Source organism: Diospyros lotus, chromosome 13 (genome assembly GCF_014633365.1).
Source record: "Diospyros lotus cultivar Yz01 chromosome 13, ASM1463336v1, whole genome shotgun sequence".
NCBI lineage: Eukaryota > Viridiplantae > Streptophyta > Magnoliopsida > Ericales > Ebenaceae > Diospyros > Diospyros lotus.
This window is the reverse complement of record NC_068350.1, coordinates 7126559-7144962: the sequence shown is the minus strand read 5'-3', so window position 1 is coordinate 7144962 and position 18404 is coordinate 7126559. Positions and strand designations below refer to the sequence as shown.

Here is an 18404-nt window from a genome sequence, read left to right as displayed (position 1 = left end):
TTTGTACATCTTGGACTATATAAGAGAGTATTATGATAAAAAAATCCTGAGCGTTTCTATACGTCTCACGAGGAATTTTTTTTTTCATAATACTCCCTTATATTTCTTAAGATATACAAAATTGGTATATCAATAGCATTTTCCAACCTTGTTAAGAAGCATCCACCTTTTTCTTCATTTTCTTCATGGGCGTGCGTCTATCAAATAGGAGCCCCCCTCTTGTCCACTAAATTTCTTTGATTTGGAGACAGCTATCATCCAATGGTTTGAAGGATGGTTTGAGGTTCCTCACCCCATTTAGTGCATTTTCCCACTTTTGAGCCATAATTGGACCAAATTCACCTCTCGTTACTTCCCTAAAAAACCAGGATAATCCCATTTGTTCCTAGTTTTTATCATTTTGGGTAAGTCCCAGACAAAAGAATTTACTATAACTGGCAACGGAATCTTTTTGTACTTTTTTCTAATCCTTCCAATAGATTGTCCCATTTTCTCTTAAAACCTTACTAACCTTCACCCCAAACTCCCCTATCTATTCTTGCCACATCATTTAGGAGTTGGGAGTTCAACTTGACGCGCGCAAGTGCGTATTTTCGAACTCGTCAAAACTTAAATCTGATTGCACCACTAGCGTGGTCTTTGCATGTAGAGGTCACTTCACATTCCCCAAATTTGGTGACAATCAGAGACCAGTTGCTAGAGTTTTTGACCCATCCAAAAATAAACACCTATAATACAAAGGATGGCTGGCCATCAGAAAATAAACACCTATATTACAAAAACAGGAAAGAAAGCAACCTATTATCATGAGCATTATATTTCCAAAATGCCCACATGCAATGCTACATTTTTAAGGTTCTCTAAGCTGCAAGTACATGTGATGGATTATACTCACAAAACATGTATCAACAACTGGATCGGTAGGTTGATTCCTGAAATCTGCAAAACCAAAGATGAAGGATTTGTTTAGTGCAGCAGAACTAAGCGGTATGAATATAGCAGAAATTAACAAGGAAAAGGAAAAGATGTAAACAGCAGACATTTTCTAGTGGGGTGCGGCTACAGTTCCTGATGACAATTATTCATTTCAGAAACTAGATGGCACCTAGCATCAGAATGAAAGAGGAACCTGCACAACCCAACGTATGTTTGAGTAAATGATAAAAGATCGTGTCAAATGTACAACACTAAAAGCCGTATGCCTTGCTTGATTCCCCCCCCCCCCCCCAAACGATGTACATCTTTTTCTTGTAATAACTCTAAGAAGGGGATGTATCAATATTCCCGCTTCTCACAGGCCATATTCCAGGAGAGAGAGGAATTGTGTTAACTCTGGCTTCCTTGCCAGATTGCTTTTCGGACAGCAGGGAAGCTATCTGGTGAAAATGAAAACATGTACAATTCTCACCTACTACTGGAGCTGGGCAAAGTGTTGGTTGATCCTATAAGTGTTATTAAAGGCACAAAACACATTAAGACGCAAAGGGTATTGGAGCTTTAGGTGCATGCTAACTAAAATATATATATATATATATATCTTAGTTGAAAAATAAGATATAAAATAATTTTAATTCCTAATAACATATTCGCAAGCATGTTATCAAGAAAATTAAAAAATTCAACATATACTAAATAAAAAAATACTAAAATAAGTTATATGCCTATAAATTTCAGAAAAACACATGCCATCATATTTCAACAACCCGAATGTAAGCATCACAAAAGTTAAGAGATTTGTAAGAAATTTTAAAATCTATTGTTGACATATATATATATATAATGAAAAGAACAATAAAAAAATATCAAAAGATGCAATTTAAAAGTCTTTATGTCAATTTAAATTAAATCGTAAACAATTTATAGATTTTAAATCCTAATTAAGATTAACTAATTACGCATTTTAAATAATCTAAAAATCATTTTCATCATCAAGATCAAATATTCTCATATTTTCATTATTAGAAGCATCATCTCCAATATCCTTTTCTTCCACATCATCTCCCTCTCCATCTTCATCAAGTTCAATTGGAGCATTTGAAGTAGTAGCCATTTTCCCTTTAAGATTTTATTAGATATAATTAATTTTTAAAAAAGTTACAGCAATAAATATAAATCCTAAACAGTTAAAAATTAAATAAAATAATAGATAGTAAATATAACCCCTAAAACAATTAAAAAAAAAGCCGAGAGAACCTAGGCCAAAGGTTACGCCTAAAGGCCTAGTGGGCCTAAGCACGCCTTTAATAACACTGAATCCTACAACAAATAAGTTTCAGAGCTACTTTCTTTGAAAGGAAAGCCTTTGTTTTGACTTGTGAGGAGGACATTATTAAACCACCACATTACTGTTGGTGGACATTAAGAATGCGCCCTACCATGAATGCCTCACGTCAAGCAAGTGAGAAGGAACGGAATGAAGGGAGAAAACATATAAATCTTTAGCTAACCTTCAAATTACTTACAGCAAAAAAAATTTCAGATCAATTTCCCCGCATACATGCTATAATTCTTTAGCCAAGGTAGAAGGGTACGATATCTTACATCAGATTATTCAAATGACTGCAGAGATGCTTGGTTTTATCCAACGTGGAGAAATGTAATTAATTGGTAAGAGTAGGGAATTTATGTGACTATGAACCTATAAACATACTAAGGAAAAGAGGAGAAGCCATTTAAACCATGCCATACCAACTCTCCAGTGCGGCGAAATTAGCCCCTTCACCTTAAAGACTGGCTCCTTGAATAAGAAGATGATAGCACCTGCACGAGAAAATTTTCATAATCTAACTGATATAGGCTTGAAAAGAGCCGACTTCTCTTATAAACATTGCTGTCATTTTATCAATCATTTCTAGGCTCAAAGAGATGGTTCATATTAGCATCCAGTTGTATAATTGGTTGATTCCTACACATGTACGATTAATGAAAAATCCTGACACTGACATAAAATGATTTGCAAGGATATACTTAACCCCTCATGAAAAAGAACTTCAAAATTCGCAACTCCAGGAATTAAAATTGAAGCTGTTTTCATCAGCATTTTGTATTTGAAAACTGCAAGCCAGCATGTCATCAAAGATCTTTTTATATTGCAAAAGAACTGTCAACAAATTTTAACGGACAGATCTGCTTCCAAACTAAGAAACAGAATAGGTCTATAATCACATAGTTGTCCGCAGAGTACGTTTTACAAAGACTATGGAAAAGTTGACAGAAAAAAAAAAAGTAAAAAAGAAAGAAAAAAAGACAGTAAAATGTTTCATAAATTACAATGTTCTAATTTTAACCATAAACATAAGATTACCAGTCTCATAATTCCTTTCTTTTCTGCTTTTGAGTGATTTCATAGAGCCATCACTTCAGTCAGTTGAAAAATAATAGCAATGGCAATCCCATCATGATAGGTACAATTATAAAGTATCATGGCTTTATTATAAGTTCAATAAGCACAACCAAAAGTAATATTATCTTCACATATATTATGAGAAAAGTTCAGAACAAAAAGAAACAAGATGCATTTAGAATTTTAGAATAACAATAGGTGTAGTTGCAAATATGCGTGTAATCATGAATACCATATTATTGGCATGCTCAGTCAGGGTTGGTTGGTTGCACTTAAGCTCTGTCAGGGAGTCAAAAAGTAACATGTCACAGTACCTGATAAGTCCTTGGCCCCTTTTTAAGCAGATAACCAACGCTGTTTAGATTATCCACAAATGTATCAATATCGGGAACTCTCAAGCCAATCCTATCTGCCAAACTGTAAATTTCCTGGGGGGACAATTTGAGATGAATTTAGTGCTTTGGCTGTGATATCAACTCAGAAAAATTAGAGAAAAAGCAAGTATGCTTACAGAAATTGAAAAACAATCCTTTTGCTGCAACTCTGATTGTTTATTCAGGGCACTTAAAAATCGTTTTGCTTCCTTCTGTTGGCTCATTCCGCCACTCCGACCAAAATCCACAAAACCATGCTCATCTACGTACTTGTCGTACAAGGATTCCTTCATTATTTCAACAACATCCTGTACCCATGCAATGTGAATTACTGGATTAGGTAAACGAAATCACCCAAACATGAAAGGAGTAGTCACCATTAACTGTCAAGCTTGTAGCTCAGTGAAAAAAGTGCATTTTGTATCTGCATAACTAAAGGTCTGTACTAATCATGGCATGTGAAATGGAGAAAATCAGACGCTCTTGAGAATGTCTTTGGGTTATCTCAGCAAGTTGAATAAAAATTTCAGTTCTAAATATTGCGTAAGATTACTGAGCGTACAAGTTACAGCCATGCTATCTAGTCGTGTTCTTGCTAATTCATTGACACAATTAGTTCCCCATTGGTTTTGATTGTTATAACCTACATTCTGTGGGATTTAAATAATTTCCCTATTGCTTTTGATTGGCATAACCTGCATCCCATGAGAGAAGGGCAGATTGATAATGTTGATAGGTTGTTAATTCTTCCATTAGTTTAACAACCTCATATGCTCATTGGTCATCCAAAATGTAGGAGAAACTTCAGATTTTTTTTGGAAGAAATCTACTTGCATAAAGAGAAACAGAGAATTGAGAAAGATCACCAATCAGAACCAGCTTTGTTCAATAAAATTTAAAGGTGTAGTGATTTTGACATTTAATCATTGAATTATCTATGTTAGCTTTATAGTGTTGTATATGCTTAGCCTTATACATACATAGTTAGGGCCCCGTTATGTTGCCCATGTCGGGCAACTCTTATGTTGCCTAATGCAGCTTGCAGGGGGGTGGGTGGATGGGTCCCACATAGCCCATAGGCCCACGCCCCCTCTCATTTTGCCCGTGTGTGGATCCCACACCCCCCATGGGGTCCACGCCCCCCTCTCATTTTGCCCGCATTGGGCAACAGAACAAAATCCTGCAAAATTATTAGCTTTCCTAAATTGTACCTTTTAGAGTTGTATATAGACCTAAAATATGAATAAAATATTGAACACTTTTTACCTCTTTTCAAAACATATTATCAGAGCCACTAAAGCTAGAAGAATCCTAACCCCAATTCTTAAGCAGCCACTGCCGCAGCCACCATTCCCCGCTAATGACCAGACCTTAATCCTTAGTCAATCATCATCGCGCCACCGCCACCACTATCCATCATCAATCATCCATATCTCTCCGACCAATCACGTCTATGTTGCACCTTGCGCTCTCTCTTTTGCCGTCAATCGTGACCAGATTTGCGACACCCATCCGGCAACTAGATCTACAACAATGGCACCCATTTGCAACGACAATCTATCTGGCGATTGAATCTACAACAGTGACCTGTCCAACGTGTTGATATGCGTTAATATTTTCTGTAAATATTCCTTGTAATTAGCTGACTACTTACCGTGTTTAGATGATACTACTTGTTGTATTTAGATCAGTCAATCCCTAAAATTAAGGGAGTTGATTGAGTTTCTTGTAAATATATATAATCAAGAAGGCTATGAGTTATTCTCAAGCCATATTACGCACCAAATATCCTCTTCTAACTTGGTATCAGAGCTAGTTCGTATTGGGGCTGCAAAATCCCCAACAGCCAGTCTCCCTCATCTCTCATGCACGACTAACCTCTGTCCAAGGCTAGATCTGCTACCCAAACACTTTCAATTGTCCAAGTGAAGGTCTCGGTCATCTACCCTAGTGATTTCGATCGACCCACCAAAGTTCCATCGCCGAAAAACCCTCCACACACCGTCACGTGCCTCCTCTCTTGTCGGCACATGAGAGCCACGCGTTGCCTTCCCGTTGCCGGAACTCCACACCGTTGGTCCCGTCTGACTCGTCGGCACCTCCTGGTCATCTTCCAAGGGTTAGATCTCCAATCGTAGGTCTCCATTTTCGTGGGTCAGATCTCCATCATCTCCTCCCATGGCTTCCGCATCAGAAACTTCATCAGTCACTTCTGAAACACCAAAGAAGGGACTCATTTCCTTTGCCTTCTCTAGTAATCCCACTACAACGTCAGAAAAACTCAATGGAAAGAATTTCTTGGATTGGCATGCTGCTATTGATATTTAGTTTTTGGGCCAAGGACTCTTTGAACACCATACTAAGCAAGCGGAAGACATTCCTGATTATGAGAGAGAACAATGGCAGCGGGTTGATTATCAGTTAGTCTCTTTATTATGGCAATCCATTGATCCCAAACTGTTGGTTCACTTCCAGTCTTATAATACATGCTATGATATATGAAAGAAAGCTCAAAGCGTCTACTCTAATGACATACAGCGTCTGTATGACTCAATTCATAACCTAACAACGCTTCAGATGACAAACCATGACTTACCTTCATATCTGAACAAAGCACAATCTATTATTGAAGAGATCAAATTGAGATTGACAGAAGATACCCTAAAAAAGGTGTTAGACAAGCTTGACAAAATGTATATGGTCTTTGTTCTCCACGGTCTTCAAAAAGATTTTGAATCTGTTCAAAACCAAGTTTTGACTAATCCTAATATCCCTATGGTGGAGGACCTCATTGATTGGTTATTTCGAGTTCCTTCTCCGAAGGCAACATCGGGATTTGGTTCTCAAACAGTTTCAAAATCCTCAACCTTTGTCTCTAATTTGGTTGAACGTGGAAGTTGAGGTCGTGGTCCCAGTAATGGTAGAGGTGGTCGTGGCACTGGTAATCGTCCACAATGTTCCTATTGTAAACGGATGGGTCACACTCAAGACCGGTGTTATTCTTTGCATGGCTTCCCAGAAAAATCAGCTAATGTGATTAAATCTCAAGCGTTGGGTAATGAGAAGAAGACTAAGACTGGGAATGATGGTCAAAATGTTTTAACAAACACTGAATTTAAGGAATACCTTCAACTTAAGGCAACACATCAAGCTTCTCCCTTGGCTACTGTAGCTCATATTGGTAATTCTACGATTTGTCTATCTCATTCTTCGTCTGTTGGTTCCTGGATTTTGAACTCTAGTGCTTCTGATCACATAGCCTGTAATCCTTCCCTTTTCTCAAATTTATTATCTCCCAAGACACCACATCACATCACCCTTGCCGATGGCTCTAAAGCTAAGGCCACTGGTGTTGGTTAAGCCAAACCTATCTCATCTCTATCCTTAAATTATGTTCTTTTTATACCTGGTTGTCCCTTTAATTTAATTTATGTTAGTCAACTTACTCGCACTCTTTAACTGCTCCATAACTTTTACTGCTGATTCCTTTCTTATACAGGACCAAAATACGAGACAAATGATTGGCGCAAGATCTGAATCAGTGTTCTAAAACGCGCTAGGCGCTAGGCTGGGGCGCCTAGGCCGCCTAGGCAGGGACTAGGCGAAGCCTAGAAAAACTGTTATTTTTTAAATTAAAATTCATATTATTCTAAATGTACATACAAATTAAAATTCATATTATTCCAAATACACATAAATTAAACAAAGATTATGAAATATTAATATAGATTATTAAGTTTAGCATTTAGACTCTTGACTTTGTGAAACACAACTTATAGGCATTAGAAATAATAGAATCAAATAAAGACATAATAACAAAATACAACACTTGGCGGAGGAAGAAGAACGCAACAAAATACAAGCAGCTGCAACAAAAACACTTAGCCAAGGAAGAAGATCGAGAACCAGCAGCTGCTACAACAGCTACTACAAGAGACGATCGAGAACGGAGGAACTTCAAACCCAAATGATGGTCGTACATACCGGAGGAAGAAGATCGAGAATGGTAGGGAGACGATTTGCAGTGGCGGCGGCGACGACAAGGAGAGAGCAAGCGACGAGTCAGGCTGTGTGCGACGAGAGACGACCCAGGTGGCCCAGGTGGCTTGTGACCCAGGTAGATAGGCGGCTGCAAACAACGCCTGCGGCTAGGCATCGCCTAGGCGCCAATTTGGCCAAAGTAATCGGCCCAACGCCTAAGGGTGCCGATCAGCAATTAATCGCAATGGCCAGGGGCAGCCTAACTCCTAAGCGGCCACCTAGGCCGCCTTTTAGAACACTGATCTGAATCACGTGGACTTTATTATCTACAACTTCCATCCTCTGCCATATGTGCTCTCATAGAGTCTCCTAATCTGCTCCACCATCGTCTGGGTCATCCGAGTCTAGATAAGCTAAAGAAGTGGTCCCTCATCTCTCTCATTTACAGTCCTTAAAGTGTGAGTCGTGTCAGCGTGGAAAACATGTTCGGGCATCGTTTCCAAGCAAAGGTTAGTCTAGTAAAGCACCCTTTGACATTGTTCATACTGATGTTTGGGGTCCTAGTCGTGTCAGTTCAGTCTTAAGTTATCGGTACTTTGTTTCTCTTATTGAAACCGCTAGCACTCTTTTATTACATGCTAATGCTCCTTTAAAGTTTTGGGGTGATGTTGTCCTCATTGCTGACTACTTAATAAATCGCATGCCATCCTCTGTGTTAAATAACAAAGTACCTTATTCTCTTTTGTTTCCTCAGGAGCCCCTTTACATTGTTCCCCCTCGTATTTTTGGTTCTACATGTTTTGTACATAATCTCTCACCAGGTCTTGATAAATTGTCGGCTTGTGCTATCAAGTGCGTCTTTCTTGGGTATTCTCGGGTTCAGAAAGGGTATCGATGTTATTCTCCTTCCACGCATCGATTTTACATGTTTGCAGATGTCACCTTCTTTGAGAGTACTCCCTACCTCACCTCACTAGTGGAACCTGACTTCGTCTCTCAACTCTTACCAATTCCTTGCCTTAGTCTACTTGTCTCTACTCTTTCAAGTCCCCATTTACCTGAATCCTCGACTCCACCAAGATAGTCCTCACCCTGCCTAATTATCACCTATCAACGTCGATCACAACATCCACGTCCAGAGGCTATTCTTTCTCCAGATCCACCTAATTCATCTTATGCTCTAGCATCTCCACTTGCTCTGGACCTGCCTGAGCCTTTCGTTGACCTGCCCATTGCTCTTCGTAAAGGTACATGCTGTACTCGTAATCATCATCCCATCTATAATTTCCTTAGCTATCATCGTTTATCATCATCCCATTATGCCTTTGTGTTTGCCTTGTCGTCCTTCACTATTCCTAAAACTGTCCAAGAAGCACTTTCTCATCCAGGTTGGCAACAGGCTATGATTGATGAGATGGTGGCCTTGGATTCCAATCATACATGGACTCTTGTTCCATCCCTTCTTGGGAAGTCTACAATTGGTTGTTGCTAGGTATTTACAGCCAAAGTGGGCCCTGATGGCCAGATCGACCGCCTTAAAGCTCGCCTTGTGGCTGAAGGCTATACACAAATCTTTGGCCTTGATTATGGTGATACCTTCTCCCCGGTTGCCAAGATGGCGTTTGTTCATCTTTTCCTCTCTATGACTGCCATGCATCATTGGCCTCTTCATCAATTGGATATTAAAAATGCCTTCTTACATGGTCACTTGGAGGAAGAAGTCTACATGGAGCAACCACTTGGGTTTGTTGCTCAGGAGGAGTTAGGTCTTGTTTGTCGATTGCATAAGTCTCTTTATGGTCTTAAATAGTCCCCCCGGGTATGGTTTGGTTGGTTCAATAAAGTTAAGCAACAATTTGGTATGATTCGTATTGAGGCAGATCACTCTATGTTTTACAAACACTCGTTTTCAAATCACTGTATCTATCTTGTGGTCTATGTGGACGATATTGTTATTACAAGAGATGATCATGAAGGCATCAAATGTCTTAAACAACACTTATTTTAACATTTTCAAACTAAGGACTTGGGACGATTGCGTTATTTTCTTGGGATTGAAGTAACCCAATCAAAAACAAGCATTGCCATTACTCAAAGGAATATGTTCTTGATATCTTGGAAGAAACTGGGATGCTAGATTGCAAACCAGTCGATACTCCCATGGATCCGAATGTTAAACTTCTACCGAATCAAGGGGAGCCCTATTCAGACCCTGGCAGATATCAGAGGCTGGTGGGAAAGCTAGATTACCTCACTATGACCAAGCTAGATATATCTTTTGTTGTTAGCACTGTAAGTCAGTTTCTTAATTCTCCCTGTGACAATCATTGGGATGCAGTAATTCGAATCCTGAGGTATATTAAGGGCTCCCTTAGCAAAGGCTTAGTTTATGTAGATATGGGCCGTACTGATATTATGGCATATATAGATGTAGATTGGGTAGGCCCTCTGAGTGATAAGAGATCAACTTCTAGGTATTGTGTTCTCATTGGGGGGAATCTCATATCTTGGAAACACAAAAAACAGAGTGTGGTCGCCAGGTCAAGTGCAGAAGCAGAATATCGAGCCATGCCCCTTGCCATGTGTGAGCTTGTTTGGTTGAAACAACTGTTAATTAAAGTTCTGCAAAATAGACCCTATGCTCATTTGTGATAATCAAGCAACCTTACACATTACTTTCAATCCAGTATTTCATGAGCAGACCAAACATATAGAGATTGATTGTCACTTCATTCGTGAGAAAATTTTATCTGGAGAAGTCACTACTTCCTTTGTGAACTCTAGTGATCAATTGGCGGATATTTTTACTAAATCTCTTAGGGGATCGAGAGTGTCATATATATGTAACAAGCTAGATGCATATGACATATATGCACCAACTTGAGGAAGAGTGTTGATATGCGTTAATATTTCCTATAAATATTCCTTGTAATTAGCTGATTACTTGTCGTATTTAGATGATACTACTTGTATTTAGATCAATTAATCCCTAAAATTAAGGGACTTGATTGAGTTTCTTGTAAATATATATAATTAAGAAGGCTGTGAGTTATTCTCAAGCCATATTACACACCAAATATCCTCTTCTAACTCAACGACCCCTTGTACTGTGTTATCTGGCGACCCATCAACCAAATCTGTGACTTCTAGATCTACAACCTGTGATTCGTTTCATCCCTTTTTCTCTGTCTGCAACCTTCAAATTTGGCTCAGTCAATCATGGTCTCGGGTCGTTTTTCCTTCGTATCTAGTTCGAGTTTGTTTTTGGTTAGTTATTATGGTTGCTACAGTTTGTGAGATGTGACATTGTCCAATCCTGGTGCATCAAATCCTAGAGTGGTGAGTTCAACTTCACCTGTAGATCTTCCTGTGACTGTGTTGTCGTTTTCTGGTACTCCAGCCATTACCACTGAAAAATTGAATGGTAAGAACTATTTATCATGGTCAGGCTCTGTTCACATGTGGTTTCGAGGGCATGGTGCAAGTGACCATCTGACCATGAAGCTCTCTGACATCACTGAGTTTAATAGAATTGTGCGGATCATGTGGATGCTCAGTTGGTTATATTGTTGTGGCAGTGAATAAATGTGTTAATCTCATTATTTCGTGTTTTTAAGAATTGTTTTGACATATCTCGTGCTCAACAATTGTTAACTAATGATATTATACACTTATACAATATCATTAGTAATTTATTCTATCTTCAGAAAGGAAAATTAGATGTGGCTACATACTTGGGTCATACTTAGTCCATTGTGGTAGATTTTAATGCAATGCTCCCCGTTACAACTGATCTTATAGAGCAAAAGAAATAAGGGGGCGAACTATTTACGGTGCTTACCCTAACAGGTCTTGGGGCTGATATGAAGGGTGTTCATACCCATATTTTGAGTAGTCCAACTATACCTACTATGGAAAAGGGGTTTGCTCGAATTCTACGTAGCACACAGACTTCTCCTGATGTTTTGGTTAGTGATCCATACTTGCCTCTTAAACTCATGGATTTTCTTTCCAAATTGAATCTGGAGGTGGTCGTGATAAGGGTGTTGGGTGTGGCCAAGGTAAGCAACCCTACTGTAACTACTATCGTCACACTGCTCATTAATGAGGATATTTGCTACGCACTCCATGGTTAACCTCTTAAGGCTAATGTTGCAGCTCCTAGGGATACAGAAGCACAGTTAGTGGGACCTAATACTTCTTCTCATACTGAGAAACCAACTCCTACATACATGATATTTGCAAAGGAGTTAGCAGATTATCATCAGTAGCAGGCAACACCACAAGCTTCTTCTCCTATAGCTTCTATAGCCCAAGTATCTTTTCCTTCTGCTAAGTCATCTACTGGTAATCCTCATATATGCCTTACTCATGCTCCACTTAGTCCTTGGATTCTTGATTATGCCCCTTTAGAACATATTTCTAGTAATAAATTTTTATTTTCTCATTTTTTATTCATCTGCCTCCTTCTTGCTTATAACTATAGTTAATGGTTCTAAAACCATTCCCATAAGATCTGGTAGGGTTGATCCCCTTCCATCTATTTCTCTTAATTATGTTTTACATGCTCCTAGTTGTTCGTATAGTCTTATTTCTATCCACTGTCTCACTCAATCCTTGAATTGTCATGTCATTATTGATTTTGATTCCCTTTTTGTGCAAGCCCAGGGTACAACACAAATGATTGGCACGGGACGTGAGTTCAAGGAACTTTACTATCTTGCTTTGCCATCATCTACAACATCAACTTGTTCTACTACGAGGGCTTCTCTCCAAATTCATTCTAGACTTGGTCATCCTCACCTATCCACTCTGTGTAAGATGCTCCCTTCATTGTCCTTATTGACTATTCTAGAATGTGAGTCTTGTCAATTAGGAAAATATGTCCGCACTTCTTATTCGAGTCATCTTAATAAATGAGTTGGCGCTCTTTTTGATCTTGTACACTTCGACATTTGGGGTCCTAGTAGAATCGACTCAAGCGGGTTTCTTCTATTTTGTTACATCCATTGATGATCATTCTTGTTGGACTTGGCTTTACTTAATGAAAGATCGAACTGAATTGCAATCTTTGTTCACTTCTTTCTACAACGAAATTTCTACTCAATTTGGTCATCCAATTTGGATTCTTCAAAGTGATAATGCTAAAGAATATTGTTCTACCATATTTTAGGTTTTCCTCTCATCTTAGGTTATTATTCATCAATTCTCTTACCTTATATCCTGCAGCAAAATGAGGTGGCAGAACATAAAAATCATCATCAAATTGAGATTGCTTGGATGTTTCTTCACATGCATGTTCTTGTTTCCTTCTGAGATGTAACTATTCTCACCTCCAATTATTTAATTAGCCATATGCCATCCTCTGTTTTGAATGGGGTCACTCCACATACTTTACTTTTTTCTCGTGATCCCATCTATCTTATCCCCCCTCATGTCTTTGGATCCATTTTTTTTGTCCATTTTCTTTCCCCTAGTCGTGACAAGTTGTCTCCTTGCTCAATCAAATGTGTGTTCATGCGCTACTCTCATTTTCAGAAGGGTTACAAGTTGTGAGAAAATAATTAGGAGAGAAAAAACCTAAGAGACTAACCTCTCTTAGCTTGTTATTTATAATTAGCATAATGGGCCTTAAACCTATGGGCTTAATCTAATTACAAACACACATAATAATTATAATATATACTAATAATTCTAACACTCTCCCTCAAGCTGGAGCATAGATATCGCATGCACCAAACTTGTTACAAATATATTCCACTCGAGTATCCTTTAGAAACTTGATGAAGACATCTACAAGTTGATCATTGGAGTTAACAAACTCTGTAACAATAATACCTTCAACAAGTTTTTCTCTAACAAAATGACAGTCGATTTCAATATGCTTAGTCCACTCATGGAGCACTGGATTGGAAGCAATGTGCAAGGCAGCCTGATTATCACAAATAAGCTTCATAGGAGACACTTCACAAAGCTTGAGTTCCTGCAGGAGTTGTTTAAACCAGATGAGCTCACGAGTTGCATTAGCCATAGCTCGATACTTTGCCTCTACACTAGATCTAGCTACTACATTTTGTTTCTTACTTTTCTAAGAAACCAGATTTCCTCCCACAAGAACACAATACCTAGAAATTGACCGATGATCAAAAGGAGATTCTACCCAATCTACATCTGCATAACAACAAATATCTGTGTAACCCTTATCCTCATAGAGTAGACCTTTACCTGGTGCTCTTTTGATATATCTCAAAATCCGAATAAAAGCATCCCAGTGTGAACCATATGGTGAACTAAGAAACTGGCTAACTACACTCATAGCAAAAGCAATGTCAGGACGAGTGACTATGAGATAGTTCAACTTGCCTACCAGTCTCCTATACCTTCCAGGATCTGAATAAAGCTCCCCCTGTCCTGGCAAGAGTCGGACATTCGAATCCACTGGGGTGTCAACTGGTTTGCAATTCACCATACCAGTTTCTTCTAAGATGTCCAGTGCATACTTCCTCTGAAAAATTGAGATATCATCTCCTGATTGAGCAACTTCAATACCTAAGAAATACTGAAGTCGGCCTAAGTCTTTGTCTGAAAGTGCTAATGTAGATGTTCCTTCAGCTTCTGTATTCCAACCTGATCACTCCTTGTGATAACAATGTCATCTACATAAATTACAAGGTAGATACGTAAGGAAGAAGAATGGTGATAGAAAACCGAATGATCAGCCTCACCTCGAGTGAGACCAAAGACTTGAACCACAGTGTTGAACCTGTCAAACTATGCTCGTGGAGATTGTTTCAGACCATAGAGAGACTTCTTGAGTTTGCAGACTACATTGGACTCCCCCTAAGCAACAAAACCAAGTGGTTGCTCCATATATACCTCTTCTTGCAAATCACCATGAAGAAAGGCATTTTTAATATCAAGCTAATAGAGTGGCCAATGACGCGTAGCAGCCAGAGAGAGAAAGAGGCGAACAGAGGCTATTTTCGCAACAGGAGAGAAAGTATCGCTATAATCTAGGCCATAGATCTGTGTAAAGCCTTTGGCAACCAAGCGGGCCTTAAGATGTTCCACTTGGCCATCAAGACCCACTTTGGGTGTGAATACCCAACGACAACCAACGGGAGTCTTTCCTGGTGGTAAAGACACCAAATCCCAAGTATCATTTGAATGTAAGGCGTCAATCTCATCGAACGTAGCATGGCGCCAACTAGGATGGGATAGAGCTTCACCTGTGGTTGTAGGAATAGAAACAGAGGAAAGACTCGAAACAAAAACACTATAAGAAGGAGACAAACGGTCATAGCATAAGAAGTTATAAATAGGATGGGGATTACGAGTAGACTGTGTACCTTTGCGAAGAGCAACAAGGAGATTGTCGGGCTCAGGGTTCGGGGCAGAAGGGACAACATATGGAGAGAGCGAGTCAAGAGAGTCCTGGGCTAAAGGAATGCCGGCACCGGTAGCGAGATGAGGACGATGGTGATAGGTAAGAAGTGGAGGAGCCGTGGTAGGTGGACCGGAAAACGGTAGGGTGGGCACCACAAAGGAGACAGGCGGATCCAAGGAGGATAGCGGAAGAAAAGAAAAAGGAACAGGCAAAACCAAGTGAAGACGCTGTGAATCAGGCTGAGCAATCGAAAAAAAGGACTGATGTTCAAAGAATGTGACATTAGCAGACAAAAATAGCGATTCAGCTTAGTAGAGTAACACTTATAACCTTTTTGCAACCGGGAATAGCCAAGGAAGATACACTTGAGAGATTTTGCAGCAAGCTTATCCTGTCCAGGTGAAAAAGAATGCACAAAACAGATACATCCAAAAACACGAAGAGGAACAGAATAAAGTGGTTGAGTAGGGAACAAAAAGGAATGAGGAATTTGCTCCTGTAATGCTGAGGATGGCATGCGATTGATGAGATAACATGCAGTTAGAACAGCATCGCCCCAAAATTTGGTGGGAAGATTGACATGTAAAAGAAGTGTCCGTGCAGTCTCAATAAGATGGTGATTCTTATGCTCAGCAACACCATTTTGTTGAGGTGTGTAAGACAAGATGATTGATGCAAGATGCCATTAGAAGTCATAAAGGTAGTAAATGGAGAAGAAAAATACTCAGGGACATTATCACTACGTAAAGTACGTATAGAAACTCCAAACTGTGTTTTTATTTCAGCAATAAATGTCTGAAAAATAGAAAACAACTCGGACCGACTCTTCATAAGAAATAACCAAGTGCAACGAGAAAAGTCATCAATGAAAGTAATGAAATATGAAAAACCAAGAGTAGAATGGACGCGGTTGGGCCCCCATACATTAGAGTGCACAAGGGAAAAGGGAGCCTCAGCCCTATTATTGACCCAACGAGAAAAAGAATGACGAGCATATTTACCATGCTGACACGACTCACAATTAAATATGGACAATGACGACAAACTAGGAACTAATTTCTTTAATTTAGAGAGGTTGGGATGATCGAGACGATAATGGAGAAGATCTGGGGAAGCGGCACTAGTGCAAGCTACCGGTGAACTAGGCACAGCAAGATGATAGTGACCCTGTGACTCATGCCCGACGCCAATCGTTCGCCCCGTACCCTAGTCCTGAACACTAGGAGTGTGCAAAAAATCGGGTAAACCGATTTAACCAAACCGATCGGTTCGGTCGTTCAGTTCGGTTTCGGTTACTTATTTAGCAAAAAATCGGTTAGTCGGTTCGGTTCGGTTATTTTGGTAAAAATAACTGAAAACCGAACCGAACCGTGGAGGCTAATAACCCCCCCCCCCTCGCACTCAAACCGAACCATGAACCCCCCCTCCCTAGCGCACGCGGGCATGGCACCCCAGGTCCCCAGATCTCCCTCCACCATCGCCTTCGTCCTTCTCTGAGTTCTCTCCTTCCCTCTTCATCTCTCCTTCGCTCTTCGTCCTTCTCTCTCTCTCTCTGAAGATCTCCCTCCACCATCCCTCGCCGTCACCATTAGCGAAGACGAAGACGAAGGCTCTTCGACTTCAAGGCTTCGTAGACGGTAGATCAGAGAGAAGACTGAGAAGACCCAGAAGGCAGAAGGATCGAACCGATCCTTGGTCCTTCCGTTTGCTCGGCCCCCATCGTCTCTGACGCCGACTGTTGTTTCCGTCGAAGCAACCACCTCTGACGCTTCTGCTCTAACGTCGACGCCAACACAAGAACGCCGACTTCAACGCCTACGAGTGCATCTCTCTCTCCGATTTGCACCACCGTGCTCGCCAGTCGCCCTTCGATAAGTTTTCTGCTCTGCAACTTCTATTTTTCCAGAAACGTGAGAGTTTTTTAACTATAGATTTTTAGATCTACAAAAAATCAATCGTCCAATCAAACTTATTTTTGGATATATGAATCACTGTGGTTAGGGGGAATCCAATGATCAGTTCCGATCATTGGAATCACCGGTCGGCCACCTGGTGGCCAGTGACAACAGATGTTCAGTCTCTTCGGTATTCTAGGTTAGTTTGGTTTTCGGTTCGATTCGATTACCATGTTTTAGTTTTTGGTTTGTTCGGTTAGTGGGGTTGGTCGGTTCGGTTAGTAATTTTTGGGCGATTCGGTTCAGTTATAACTGATTGCACACCCCTACTGAACACAAACAGGTGTAGGAGTAAAGAGAACATAACAGTTAAGAGTTTTGGTGAGTTAGCTAACTGAAATCAAATTAAAAGGACTATCAGGAACATATAAAACAAAATTTAATGAGAAAGAAGAGGTGGGTGTGATTTGGCCGATCCCTTTAACTGCAGTTTTGGTACCATCAGCCAGAGTAACAGTAGGTAAAGTATCAGAATAGGTAAGTGAGGAGAAAAGAAGCCCATTACCACACATATGGTCAGTGGCGCCAGAATCTATAATCCAAGGACTAACAAATGAGCATTGAGCAACACAAGCAACGGGATTACCAGGATAAGAAGGCTAGGTGGCCTGGAACTTCAGGAAGGCATCATACTCAACTACAGACATAGGTACCAATTGCGAACCTGGTGGAGATTGAGTAAGACTAGGATCACTCTGAAATACATGAGCTGCACTAGTAGATGATGCAGGTGGAGCAGCTGGCCGACCATGTTTCTTCCAGCATTTGTCCTCAAGATGACCCAGTTTCTTACAAAAGGTACACTGTGTGTAACATCCCGCATCGAGCGATAGGAAGGTCTGGGATAACTTACCCTGATAGGCCTACACGAACTTCCCAGGAGGGTCACCCATCCTTGGATTACCCCAGGTCAAGCACGCTTAACCTGGGAGTTTTTTGCCAACATTCAGCTCAAAAGGTATCCAGCTGGTGTTGTTTCCTTTCTTACAATATCCTCGATATATACTAACCTCTCTGGGCTCTCGAGGTATTACATTCTCCCCCCTTTAAGCACATGACGTCCTCGTCATGCGACTTTACAACTGGTCCCAGATCTCCCCCCTTTGCATGGTCGATGTGGGATTCGCCTAAGGTGCCTACACGCACCCCCCCTTGGGGACTCAGCATTCTCGCTGAGGTTTGCCCCACCATCGTGCTCAGAGGCTCTGGGGTCGGCTTTGATACCACCTATAACATCCTGCATTGAACCATAGGAAGGTCCGGGATAACTTACCCTGATGAGCCTACGCGAACTTCCCAGGAGGATCACCCATCCTTGGATTACCCCAGGGCAAGCACGCTTAACTTGGGAGTTCTTTGCCAAC

General features: G+C 40.3%; 1 protein-coding gene across 4 annotated transcripts in view; it reads right to left on the bottom strand.

Moving 5' to 3' along the window:
* Window positions 1-569: 569 nt before the first annotated feature.
* LOC127789302 (probable DNA helicase MCM8) overlaps window positions 570-18404 on the bottom strand; it is a 69616-nt gene continuing 51781 nt past the window's right edge. Inside the window, exons 15-20 of one of the 4 annotated variants that reach the window (XR_008020527.1) lie at window positions 3855-4025; window positions 3658-3771; window positions 2689-2760; window positions 1041-1129; window positions 896-939; window positions 570-728 (exon numbers count right to left, since the gene is read on the bottom strand). Coding sequence is in view for 1 of the 4 variants with exons in the window: in XM_052318184.1 (XP_052174144.1) it covers window positions 2719-2760; window positions 3658-3771; window positions 3855-4025 (327 nt within the window). In the remaining 3 variants the exon portion in view is untranslated. Of the gene's footprint in view, window positions 940-1040; window positions 1130-2688; window positions 2761-3657; window positions 3772-3854; window positions 4026-18404 lie in introns of all 4 variants that reach the window. The other 3 variants (XR_008020526.1, XR_008020528.1, XM_052318184.1) reach the window with 3 other exon arrangements.